This window comes from Cajanus cajan, chromosome 2 (assembly GCF_000230855.2).
Source record: "Cajanus cajan strain Asha chromosome 2, NIPB_CcT2T_4, whole genome shotgun sequence".
NCBI classification, from domain to species: Eukaryota; Viridiplantae; Streptophyta; class Magnoliopsida; order Fabales; family Fabaceae; genus Cajanus; species Cajanus cajan.
In genome coordinates, this window is record NC_138518.1 from 62,333,815 (window position 1) to 62,348,238 (window position 14,424).

The following is a 14,424-nucleotide window of genomic DNA, read 5'->3' on the forward strand; positions in this document are numbered from 1 at the left end:
AATACATTATAATTTATAATTAAAAGATCGATCGAGAAGTGCAACAAAATTAAATAAATATATAATAAAAATTAAAATTAATTATAATATTTATTATTAATTTTTAATTAATAATAATTATTATAGCTTACCTTTTAAAGTAAAATCTCGTAAATTTTTAAAAAAATTAATTACATAAAAATGAATGTTTAGTGTACAGTGTAGAAGTTAATAGCTAATTAAATTTAAAAACAATGATGATAATATGAGCGAAAATACAATTTAAAAAGGTAGACAAGTTTGCGAGAGGGAAGGCGCAGTGGTTAGAATTTAGAAACAGCCATAATAAGAAATGAAGAACGAATTATAGTAATAGTATAACTGTGAGTCTGTGACACAGAGACAGTCAGACAGAGCACAGTGGTGTTTTTGTGAAATATAAAGAAAAGAGAAGTCACTCTCTCTCTCTCTCTCTCTCTCTCTCGCTCGGAAACCCAACGCAGTAACACAACAACACTCTTACAACTTCTGACACTTTCTTACTTGACACTTGACACACACAGAGACTCTCTTTCCTCTGCTCCACTGAGGCCACAAAAAATGGCAGCATAGAGAAGGTTCAGCAACAAAAATGGTGGTGGAAGAGCACGCCAATGCCAATGCCAATGCCTGGCCACCCATTGGGGCCCCACTCAACGTCCACAGAGTCAGAGACGACCATTGGACCAACTTCGACACCTCCGTCAACGCCGTCTCCTTCGGCTTCGTCGCCACCGCCATTCTCATCTCCATGTTCCTCGTCATGGCCATTTTCGAACGCTTCCTCCGCCCCACCTCGCCGCCCCTCCAGCCCTCCGCTCGCCGGAGCCCCCGCGACGTCGAGGCCCAGATCGCCTTCTCCGCCAAACTCGCTCACCCTTCACCCAAAGTAAGCAAATTTCTCTCCTTTCCATGCTAAAGTTTCCACCTTTTTGTTCTATAAGTTGTTTTCTCTTTGGTGTGCCGTGTTTAGTTTTTTTTTTTTTTTTTTTCACTTTTTATTTTAATTTCGGATTTCCCCCCTCACCTAGTTACTCTAAGAATGCTGGATCTTGTGTTTTTCTAATAAATTTCTCTTAGATGTTTAATTTAGTTTATTTATTTATTCTAACGTCTCAATCTTTTATAGAATTTGGGTCAAGACAAACTTAAACCTTAAAAGTTATTTTGGTTATATCATTAGTAAATGAGGTGTGATCTCCATCAATATTGGTCTTTCATAAGAGGTGTTCCATGTGGCTCTTCTCTTCTTTGATTCATTGATTGTTTAATATTTATGCATTTTCTTTGGTGAAGATTGTACTAATAGTTTGTTGGGGTGGTTAGTACTTAATCCCCAACTTCCCTTTTGTGAAATCTGAATTTAGCACTGAAAACCCCCCCTTTTTTTTTTCTTTAATGGAAAGTAAGTGAAGTTAATGGCTTTAAGCAAACCCCACCAGGTTTTTTTTGGGTTTGATTTCATTGTGCATTTGCACGTTCTGTCAATTATCTCGGTTATGATTTACGAGTGAACACTGTATTGTCTTGTAAGTTTTATGAGGAGATGGTCCTCCATGGGAGCTTTCTACTCAACACTTGGTCCCTTGCCACGAGTCTTTGTGATTAAAGTTGAGACCCACATTGTCCTTGTTGTTCATCCGCTCCAAGACCTCCAATGTTTTTGATGAAACCGTGTGTGGCCAGTGTTTGTGGTCTCAGACAGTTGGTCAACGTTTAAATGCTAGCCTTGTATGCTAATGGAGAAATAAATAAAGTAACCACATTATGTGTTGTATCTTATTCTACATAGATATCTTCTTGGCTTATACTACCATTTTTTAATATTTTTTTTTAGTTTTTAATGTAGTGTAGCATCCTATGATGAACCAGTACCATGTAACAATCGTGTTGTCTGCCTTGTGCCATTCCTTCGGTGGAACACGCCGGGCCCACCTACTTATCCAATCTCAGTTCGATAGTAGGGCACAACTTGATTAGGACACTGTCTACAATGGATTTGTTTCTTTCACCTTTATCAAAACTATTATTGATTCTCTAGTATTGGCCAATGAGGTTTTGGAGAGAAAAGTTCCCTAATCAACTAATTCTAAATTTTGTTTTCAAAGAAACTAATCCACAATTTAATAGCTTACTTTTTGGCATTTACGTCAAATTAGGGGATCTTAGTAATGTGTTAATGGAATATAGATCACAGAATATGGACTTTGGAGAAAATGCTCCACGCACTTTGGCTTCTGACAGGGATTCTTTTTATTGTTTATGGTAATGATAGTAATCAGAGAACATGTTGGAATTTTCTTTTTCGCTGTCAGATTGAAATTTCTGTAACAAATGCTCAGAAGGAATTGGATTAGAGATGAATCATACAGAAAGGTAGAAATATAGCATGTGATTCTTGTATTGTTAATCTAGTATGTACCAGGTGATCTGAACCACTCAAATGCGTGGTTAATAAATCAAAAGTAATAAGTAATTTTTAAAATAAACTTATTGTGATATTTAATATAAAAATATTTTTATTTGTTTATTCTTTAACTGATGTCCATCGTGTGTTTATTACTAGCAAGGTCCTTTAATTATAACTAACTATTGAAAGGTATCAACATGTTCTATATGTGCAGAATTGACTTTTTAAATCCGAAGGCTATTACTATGCTTTGATTCTGTGGATCCATATGTCTCGTCTGTATGTTTATATCATTGTCTTGCGTATGATAATATTATTGTCAAACATATTATATAAATGTTTTTGTTTTTATCACTTTATTTTATTTCATCTTATACAGAAAGTTTGGGCCACTAGGAGTCTAGGAAAAGATTCTGTGTACCTAGTGAATCTTATACAGCAAACTCTAGTCACTTTGATGACTGATGGGATGTATTTCACTGGGTGGATCTTGGTTTATAAGTTTAGCATCGGATGCAAACAACTTCACAGTAGAATTCTGTTCAACCGTAGTCAAATTGGGTGGCTCTACTGTGTTTTATCTACACTTATTTTAACCACTTTTTTGTAGAAAAACTTGTGAATGACACTGACCAATTCACTTTCCCTGTGTGCTTGCATCTTAGATCAATACCTGCCTGTTTATGTCTGACATTGTGTGGAATGTTATTTGTAACTGGTAGCATTCTTTTCTTTCCATCGTAAAGCTGTCATAATCAAATAACCTGATCGAATCTTCAGCTAAAAAGGGTGATAATGGCAAGTATTAATCAATTGCTTTCTCCTTTCTGATATGTTACTGTCTTCCGGTTTTCTGGACTAGGTCCTCTTGGTGAATTTGCTTTTTGTGTTGAAAAGTCAAACTAGAAAATAGTAATGCAGCTGTTGCATTACTATATTTACATAAATGTGTATGAACACTAGCTACATGATTGCATGCTCTGAATAACTTAGCCCTGAAAGATTTCATGTGCTCGTAGATAAGACATTTTAGTCTTTTACGTATAAGTTTGCCTTATGACGCTTAAAGTAATAGTTTCAGTTTAATTTTTTTGCACAGGCTGATGCAAGTTTCTATACCATCAGATAATAAAAAATTATGACATGTATGAATTTTAAAGTAGTTATTATAAAAGTTAATAAACTTGTCATATATATCTATTTGGATGAGTGTAAAATCTTCTAACACTACTGGTGCATACACTATTTACTCAGTCTTAAAGGGGTGTTTGGAAGAGTTTATACATAATTTATTTGAACTTACAAAAATAACTTGTGACTCAGAAGTTCTGCCTAGCTTATTTTATTAAGTTTCTTGGTATAGTCTATTGTTAATGCCCTTAATTAAGCTATCTACTCAACCACATCCTTAGACATAGGGCAAACAAAGAATCATTTGTTACTTTCCTTGAAGTTTACACTGCACAACGGTTTGTCAAACCCGTTTAAGTTTTGATTTCTGGTCCACTTTTGGTGTAACAGTAATACAACTCTTTCAATCATCTTACATGCACTGAATCCCATAATTTGATTAATCTATTGCAGGAGATAACTTCATTTTTGTTTTAATTATATATGAATATCAATCATGATTTTGTAATTTTTGCAGATGAGTGTATATGCCAGTGGGGTTTCAGTTCTGATGCCTGGAGATGAGATTCCAACATTTATTGCCCATCCTGCTCCATGTTGCCCAGAACGTATTCCTTGGCCTTCTCATCAGCATAACACATTACCTTGTTCCTCTTCCAACACCCTCCCCACTACTATCAATTAAGTCTGAGAGATCTGAATATAGTCAAGTTCTGCATACTGCATGAAGGGGTTGATTAATTTTCTGTGAAGAGTAGACTATTTCTTGGGGTTTGCCTTCCATCCATTTTTACCTCTGGAGCTCTCTTTACAGTTTATGACATGTAAAATAGGATTTAGTTTTAGGCAAACGGGTTTGGCAATTAGATATCCATCTATAAAGTAAAAGATCAATTTCTGTTCATATGTGCCTTCCCAATTCTTGTCCACGAATGATGAAAGCTTTCAGGGGGTTTTCCTGTGTAAATCAATTATCAATAGATTGAATATTGTCCCCGTCAACTGGGTAAATCTTCTTTGAGCTTCCTGTGTCTGGCACGTTTATTTTTTAGATCTCCATATTATGTATTATTGTTAGAAACATTTCCATTTGTGATTAATAATGGAAACTTGGAAAGTAATTCTGAAGATCAACAATCCAGCTCAGGTAATAGTATGCTACTAAGTGCATTTGATGCACATTGAGACATTTCAAGTAGAATAATGTGTTAGAATTCGTGGTTGAAGCTCAAGTGAAGAGAGAATTAGAAGAAAAACGTATAAAACTGAGAATAGAATAGAATTGATGATGAGAAAATTGTCTGCAAAATGATTGTATCAAGCCTTTATATAGGCTAATAAACTACTAAGTGTATGTTTGGGAATACGTTTTACACAGCTAAACGAGATTTCACATTTTTCAAAGCCAAAAACATAGAAGTAAAGGGAGAGTTATTTTAAATTAAACGTACGTTTGTTAAATTTTAACTGTAATCCAAACACAATGTAACTCTATCAACAAATTCCTAATCAATTACACCTCTAATAGTTTCCCGCATGTGTATGTGAAATAAAAATGAATACAATGAAAAATGTTGAAAATACATTTGTTAATAGATATATAGCATCAAAATTAATCAAAAGCCAATATGTAAAAGGCTTGATCATTAAACAAAAGTCACGGCTCAAGGCTTACCCGCTTAACAAATGTAGATACACTTAAAAAGGAATACTTAATCACCATAAGCAAAAGTAACAAACATTGCTTAATCGTCAAGAGCAGAAGCCAAAGCATGATACTTAATCACTCAAGTTAGAAGCAAAACAACATTCAATGCTTAACTATTCATGGTAGAAACTAACAATAATGCTTAACAACCATGGACAAAAGCAATGAATCAATAAACCAAAGTAACTCATATTTGCTTTTAAGGATGAATTATCTTAAAAACCTTGTGAGCATGGTAGAAACCATAGAGCAACTCCAACAGTAATTTTTTTTTTTCTTCTAATGCCCAAAGTAATAATAGGGTCTCAAAAGACAAATTTTTAACGTTGGAGACAAAGTGTGTGGGTCTCATTTCCAGAATTGAGTTGTTTGGCAGAATTGAGTAATAATAAATTTTTTTGTATTCCATTTGAGAAACTTTAGTAAGTTTCTTAGTTGAAGTAAAAAAAGTTAATTGGGTTGTTCAAAGTAAGAAATGTGATATGACATTATAAAGAAGTGTGAAATATTATTAAAAAAAATATAAGAGAAACTTTGATAGGTTTGTTGGATGGAGATAACAAACTTAAAATTTTGTGACAAATTTGAATACAAAACCTTGGGGAATTATTGATGCAAGCATAGAAACAAATACATGGCAATGCGCACCAATTTCAAAATGAACTCCTTAGTTAAAACATCAACGATGGAAACTGAAACTATTGCTACATTAACAAAGTTAAGAACGTGCTGACAAAAGTCATTCCAATAGCAAACGGTGATATAAAAAAAAGTGTAATTAATCATGTTGAGACACATTATTACTAGTTGAACTAGAAATGTCCAGATCCCAATGTTTCAACACATTCTAAAATAACCAAACCTTTCATACGAAGATGCCTCATAGAAACAAGATACCTGCATTGGTAATTTGCAACACTCATCACATTTTATGTTTTGATGGTTGTTTTCCACGATACTTAAAATTTTACGTAACTTGTAATATCTCTTTACTAGTTAAAACTCTTCATAGATAACTTTTTTTTAGATGTTCGACTACTTTTAAAATTAATTATTCTTACAAATCAATACAAGCTAAATCTAAAATGTCAAATAATGAATGACTAATGGCAATCAACCCCTAAATTACCAAATTATTATGCTATAATGACATTATAACTAATTTTTTACAATAATGGGTGAAATTATCTTCAAAGAGAAGTAAAACCAAATGCTTTAAACCAATCAAATTAATAGGTGTGACAATATTCTTTACCACAAACCAACATAATATCTAGAACCAATTTAAAATGTTATTTTACTATAAAAAATATTACTATTTGATTTGTACTACTTTATATATATATATATATATATATATATATATATATATATATATATATATATATTCTAAAACGATAACTTATTGATAATTTCACCAAAATCAATAGATTTTTAGCTACGCATCCTAGTTTTTGAAATAATTTTATTTAACCTAAAATTAGAGAATACCTATTTACTAACTTGAAGGAGGATGCTGGAAGTTAAAACACATTAGAGGAATACAAGCGAAATGCTCTCTAACACTTTTTTTAACACACTTTTTATTATTAGCTTAAATTTATTAAAAATTATAAGACTTAAATATGTTTAAACTACTTTATTATTAGTTTAAATTTATTAAAAATTATAAGGCTTAAATATGTTCAAACTACTTCTAATTAGGTCGATTTTTAGATTACTACTTTTTAATCTTTTTTTATTTATTTAAATTATCAAACAAATTTTTTTTCTTCAATTTAGTATCTGACGTTAATCTATCTCCGTTAAGTGATGACGTGGTAGACGAACTACCATGTCATCACTCAACAATGTCTGCCACATCATCCAAGGGACTGCCACGTGGACATGATGATGATGTGGCAAACATTATTGGGTGATGACATGACAGTTTGTCTGCCACGTTATCACTTGATAGAGGGAGACCAACGTCAGGTACTAAATTGAAGAAAAAAAATAGTCAGGTATTTAAAACAAAAAATAATAAATTAATAGGTAGTAATCTGAAAACTGACCTAATTGAAGGTAGTAATATGAAAATTGTCACTGAAAGACAACCTATTTTGAGGCCACCATATTTCGATTGCATAAATTACACTGAGTGAAAGGAGCGTATGCGAACATTTATACAATCCATCGACTTTAAACTTTGGATTGTCATAAAAAATGGACTAAAAATTCCAACAAAGATAGTGGACAATGAAGAAGTGGAGAAAAGTAAAGATTAATAAGATGAAGAAGACATAAAACACCTGTAACTAGAAACAAAAGCAACAAATGCTTTATATTGTGTCATGAATTAAGATACTTTCGAAAAAAATTTCAAGTGCGGCTTAAATATGTTCAAATTATCTTCAATTAGGTCGGTTTTTCATATTACTACCTTCAATTAGGTTAGTTTTCAGATTACTACCTATTAATTTGTTATTTTTTGTTTTAAATACCTGACTAATTTTTTTCTTAATTTAGTACCTGACGTTGACCCCCCTCTGTCAAGTGATGACGTGGCAGACGGACTACCACATCATCACTCAACAGTATTTGCCATGTCATCACCATGTCCACGTGACAGTCCCTTGGATGACGTGACAGACACTGCTGGGTGATGACGTGGCAGACAGACTGTCACGTCATCACTTAACGGAGGAGGACTAACGTCATGTACTAAATTGAAAAAAAAAAAATATTAAGTAATTTAAACAATTTTTTTAAAAAAAAAAAATAATCTAAAAATTGACCTAATTAGAGATAGTTTAAACATATTTAAGTCAAATTATAATTTGTGAGTTCTGCATCTCATTTAATTAATCAACTTTATATTTTTTCAATTTATAAGAAATATTAGAAAGACGTAACAAAACTCAATTTTTAATCAGTCTCATAGTTTAATGAAAGAATTCACTATAATTTATGATTTTCAACCATATTAATATTTCAGTTTCCAATTATGTTAGATTATTTGTTTAATTAAAATAATATATATATATATATATATATATATATATATATATATATATATATATTATAAACTAACAACTAAAAAAACACTTATTCAAATTAAATTTCTCAATATATAATTAAATTATAAGATAATGTTGACAAATCTGACTTCATCTGAACTGTTAAGAGATTATGATAATTTTATTAAGTATTTATAATTTAATAAGCTATAATTAGAAACTTTTTCTAAACATAGCCTATATTTTATTATTTTTTCAGAAAGGTTAAATAATTAATCGTTTTAGGTTAATTTAATCAATTAATATACAACCTTTTCATTCTCCACCTATGTGGCTGATGTAATGGGCACCGTCCATTAGAGACCTTAGTGATCGATCTTTTACTTCTTTTACGTTTATTTATTTATTTATTAATAATAATAAATAAAATAAAAAAACTCAAAAGCTATGTTATTCTTCTTTGGCTACTAGGCATGGCAATCTAACCCGTCCCCGTGGGTACCCGCCTGAACCCGCCCCGATTTGGACGGGGAAAACCCGTGTTTATCGGGTTCGGGTTCGGGTTCGGGTTTTCCCCGATTGATAAAATCGGGGGCGGGGGCGGGGACAGGGATGTTAATACCCACCCCGCCCCCGCACCCATACCCGCCCCCGCCCCCGCCCCGCTTAATAATATAATTAAAAAATTATTTATATATATATATAAACCAAAATTAAAAATATTTATATGTAAAAATTTATATTATTTTTCTTTTCTTTTATTTTTTTAAAATTATTCATATTTATTTAAAAGAAAAAAAGAAGAAAAAAAAAGAAAAAAAATAGGAGCGGGGGCGGGGACGGGGCGGGGAAACCCGAACCCCGCCGGGGGCGAGGATGGGGACCTAGATTTTACCCCCGACGGGTATCGGGGGCGGGTGCGGGGGGCGGTTTAAATTTGCGGGGGCGAGGGCGGGGAACGTAAAACCCGCCCCCGCCCCGCCCCGTTGCCATGCCTATTGGCTACATTTCAAGACCAAGAGTACTAATAACCATAAACCTTTTGAATTTCAGTGGAGGCAGATATTGAAGAATCCAGAAAACTAAAAAATGTTAAAAAATTCTTATAGTTGTCCACTATAGAACCACTTTGCTGCTCTTTTGGGTTGAATTTGAACTTTGAGCCTAGGGACATTCCTTCTTTCTGCAAAACCATATCATTCCACATGATTGATGGTGGATAAACTACTTGAAGCCTAAGAAAGTGTCCAAAATGCTTGATATGGATGGCACCATAAAAAAAATATTCCATCATAAAATAAGAAATGGAAACCCGCCAAGAGTAATAAAATATGAGGACCACTGTCTCTACTCTCTACTCGAGCAAATTCAAATTCAATGTTGTTTTGTTAGCTATTTCATTTGGAAAAGTAAATAAAGAATTATATTTATAAAAATATGTAATATTAAGCATTATTAATACACTTTTGTTGTAACAAATTAGTAATACGTAACTCAATCTCTTTAAATAAAATTTTAAATTTGAATTTTATGTATAAAAATATTAATCAAATTAAAAAAAAAATAGTTATCAATGAAGTTTTCAATCATTAAACTTACAATAAGACAATGTTTAACAAAATTGAATTCAATACTATTATCACATTTGTTAAAAAAAAATAATTTTAACATACAACATTATTTGAGTATACTATTTATGTATTTATCTCTTTTTAATAGTATCCCTTCTATCTCTATTATATATTTTGTTGTAAAAAAGTTTTAGTCACACAAAATTGAAGCATTTATAAAGTTTCCGAATGTCGAAATATTCTCATCCATGGTCTATGGAAGGTTCTAACCAGGGTGCTATAAAATATGTTATGGAAGTGGACCACTGGGGCTAGCAGGCCTCGAGATGCAAAAACCATGTGCATGACACTCACTTTTGTTTTAGGAGGGAAATCTAACATGGACAAAAATACTAACAACTATATACTTAAATTTTTTGTTAAAGAATAAGGATTTTAATACAACTTCACTAAACAGTTTTTTTATTGATTGATTTTATTAATTTGTATCTTAAAAATACTTATTAGTAAGAGAAAGCACAAACGAAAACATGTTAAAAGTATTCAAAATACATTAGTTAAATAACATTAATTATATCTTATTAAACATTTTCCATTACTTTAAAATAAGTATTGAATAATTTTTATATATCTTATATAATAATCTTTTTCTTTTTTTAGTACGAAATTTGTCTATTCATCTCCTTATTAGTTAGCATATGTTTTATAAACTAAATCTATTTCAAAGTAATTGTTTTTTAATACAGTTTTTGTACTACAATATATACACACGTGCTTGTGTAGCATTTCAATTATTGTTATAGATTTTGTACACATATAATATATATATATATATATATATATATATATATATATATATATATATATATATATCATTACTTGTATACTTAGGAACTATTTTATATTAATTTTAGATAGAAATGTGTATTTTTTTATTACTAGTTGTGAACCGTTAAATATAGAGATTTGATGGATTGTCACAATAGATAGATATACATGTATTTTACAGTAGGATTTAATTGATATGAATTAAATACGTTCTTATAAAAAAAAAAGTAGATGGTATGATAATTAATACTATTGAAAAAAGATACTATGTGTCTTATTAATGTTGTGCAAAATTTACTATAAAATGGTTGTAGTAGAGTGTGAGGTTTACTAAAGGACAAGACAATTTTTGAATAAATAATAATTTTTATTTAAATAAATTGTTCTTACTTGAGATCGGTGTGGAGATGATTTTTAGGCAAGATCGGTGAGCCTCTTCTGCTTGGTACGTCGGCTGCTCTAAGATGGGGTTAGTACCTACAAAAGATACTCTAATGCTTAAGTTAGTCTTTTGTGGGTGTATGAATCTCATATATATAATACACGTACCTTGATGTAAATTAGAGTTTTTTCCACGACTGATAGTAGGATCGGTTATGATTTGATAAAATTGAAATCTTATCGGTTTATCTTATCAATTGGAGAGTAGGCCAACTTGATAAGTCGATGTGACTTGACTTCTTCGATATTGAAGTGGGCCTTAATACCGATATGTGTAATACATAAATAAAACACAAATATTGAGTTATTTTATAATAAAAAATAGAGTGTGCATTAACTATAATAAATCTAAGATAAAAAAGTCTTAAAGAAATGTGTTCTTCAAAGGATAATATAACTTTCATTTATTGTTATAAATTAAATAATATTTATATTAAATTACACTTTAGTTCTTATTTTTATTTTTCTTTTTTATACTCTCTGTACCTTTTTAATTTTTTATTTTTAATAAGATTTTGTTTTTATTTAGTTGTATTTTAAAAATTTAAAATGATATTAATTACTTTTTTGTTAAAGTATATCTTACCTAAATTTTAATTGATTTACATATTAAAAACTAACATGTATTTATGAGGGAGCCAAAATGAAAGAAGGTATAATATGAGAGCTTAAAATCTTTTTTGGAAAATAACAAAATTTAATATATTTCTTAGTAGGACTGAACATGATCTAATTTATCTTCGGATCTAATCCAATTATTTGTTGATTTGAATGCGTTGTTTGAATCTTAAAGTTCAAATATATCTATCCTTCATTCTTTTTAAAAAAGTATAAATTATTAGAATAATTATGTTTTAATAATAATTTTTTTTAATAGATACAACTTTGTGTAACAATTTTCCAGAAAAAATAAGAACAAAGATAAGTCCATCCCAATATGTTCCTTGCTCACTCCTATTTCTCGATTTGTATTCTTTTTTATTTATTAAAATTATAATAATAATATTAGAGTTTGAACCTAATACCGTATTTATTAAATCTCAAATCTCCTACCACTAAGTTCACATTAATTATGTTTCTTGATTTGTAGAGAACAACCTTTTACATTTATTAAAAAAATATAAGTAATATCCTTTTACCACTTTTATAAAATAAAATAAAAACTAAAATACAATTTAATATAAATAAATTAAATATTAATTATCACATTATTTATTTTATTTAAGTTATTTTTAATGATATAAATATAAGAATTGGCGATGATAAAAATACAAAATTAAATAATTAAAATTACGTAATTAAAAATTGACGACAAAATGTCAGATTAAATCCAGGGATCAAATCCAAAAGTCCATGGTAGCGAAACGTATTTAATCTTTAGTCTTTTGCTTACCATGTTCTGATATTCACACTCAAGTTGCATTAAGTAAGTCATTAACAACATTGAAAAAAGTACACAAATAATAACCACTTACTAGTTACTAATAACATGACTCCACACTAAGCCCACTCCACGGTGGCGCCACCCACCACCGTCGCCGGAGATTCTCAAAATCCTAAATAAAAATGAAACATTCCAACGACACAAGTGGATTTTCCAGTGACTCACCGGCAGAACCCCATTTCCGCTCCCTCGCCGGATTCTCCATTTTCCGGCTACCATTCTCCGCCGCGCCGGTTCTGACCCTTGTAGGGCACCGGTTAGTTTTTCTCACAGATGGGCTCCGGCCCACGACGGGCCTAGCGGTTCCGGGGCCGGCGGCAGGCGACCTTGGCCGCCGGAGAGATTTGTCGGCGGGAACTCGCCGGCGACGCGTTCCGCCGTTACCCATTTTCTGAGCCATTTGGTCTCGGCACTGAACCACCTTCGCAGACCCAACTTTTGTTGCACCATGCACCGTTCTCTCACCGGGAAAGTGACGATTTTTCTGCAATTTGGTCTGAGATCTTTCGACCCTTTTGCGGGTTTCTTCTCTCTCCTCTCTCTGGTCGGTGATTGAAGTCGCTGTGGACATGGTTTCGCTAAAGCTGCAAACTTCTGAGGTGTCTTCGGCTATAAAAATGGCTAAGGGCTTTGTCTCCACAACCTTGCTTTGTTCTTCTTTGAAGAACTTGTTTTGGCGTGGCTTTTGTGGTTTTTCTTTGGCAAATGTTGTCGGCGGGTTCCATTTGGAGGTTTCCGAGAGCACTTCCTTCACTGTCTCTTCCTCTATTGTTGTGTTGCTTTCCGAAGGTTTGTCTCGGGGAATGAGAGGTTTTGGTTTTGGTTTTGGAGGATCATGCAATTTTCTTAGTGTTGACGAGGTTGTGGTATTGTTAGTACTCACACAACAACCCATTGGAGAAGTTCCTTCAGAGTTGTTTTGGGGTTTCCATTGCACAAGTAATGGTGGTTAGGGAATGAAGAGAGTTAATTGTGGGTGAAAGGGAGGGTGCATTTATTGTGGAGGGATAAGTATTAAGTAAAACATTTTAATGGCAAAGACAAGAGGGAGTTATAGGAAAAGTTAAAATGCACATGAACTTGGATTTGGCATGGGGTGGCAACTGTGTCGTTTTGTGCCTGATGTTCGTCCTTGCTCTCATGAAAGTGTATATAAATATTGGTAAAGAGAGAACAAAACCTTCTGCTGAAGATGATTGCCATATGGGGCTTCTGATCTATGCCCCATATGTGCCCTGCAAATTTCTATTAGGTGCGGGGAATGTTGAGGTATGAGATGTCTAATGTTATGGCATGAGTTATAAGTTCCTTGATTCTGCAACAAAGGTTGGTCTAATTAAAAAAGTAAAGACTCGGTCCAATTGAAAAGGAAAATACTCTTATCTTAAAAAGATATGAGATTGATTTTTTTATTTTTATTTTTAAAGACTTTGTTAATTGATAATCTATAATTACTTTTAAGTGTTTATAATCTTAAATAAGTCTTGAGAACTCAACTCACATAAATGTTTGTGTATAGAAAAAGAAAAAAGAAAATCACTGATTCTTGTTCTTGATTAATCACACAAACATACTGTGAAGGTTAAGGTATATGAGATGTACAATGAAAATGTTAAGTTAGGAACCCTGCACCCATATTTTACATATTAAAGTTTAAATAATAAACAATTATAAAGCCAAATATTTTTACTATTATGAATATTTAGTTAACTATATGTTTATAAATACCATGTTCATATAAGTAGATAAAGAGCAATGAATTATATGACAAAGGAATGCTAACAACTTATTTTATAACACTTATTTTTATCTGTTATAATTTATTAAAAATTATAAAATTAGAAGAGAAAATTATTAAATAGAACTTTTATGTT

General features: G+C 31.7%; 1 protein-coding gene across 1 annotated transcript; it reads left to right on the forward strand.

Moving 5' to 3' along the window:
• Window positions 1-327: 327 nt before the first annotated feature.
• Window positions 328-4,700, forward strand: LOC109804775 (uncharacterized). The gene is made up of 2 exons (XM_020366620.3): window positions 328-907; window positions 4,077-4,700. Exons 1-2 carry the CDS (start codon window positions 611-613, stop codon window positions 4,242-4,244), a joined length of 465 nt encoding a protein of 154 aa, XP_020222209.1. The 5' UTR covers window positions 328-610; the 3' UTR covers window positions 4,245-4,700.
• Window positions 4,701-14,424: the final 9,724 nt, after the last annotated feature.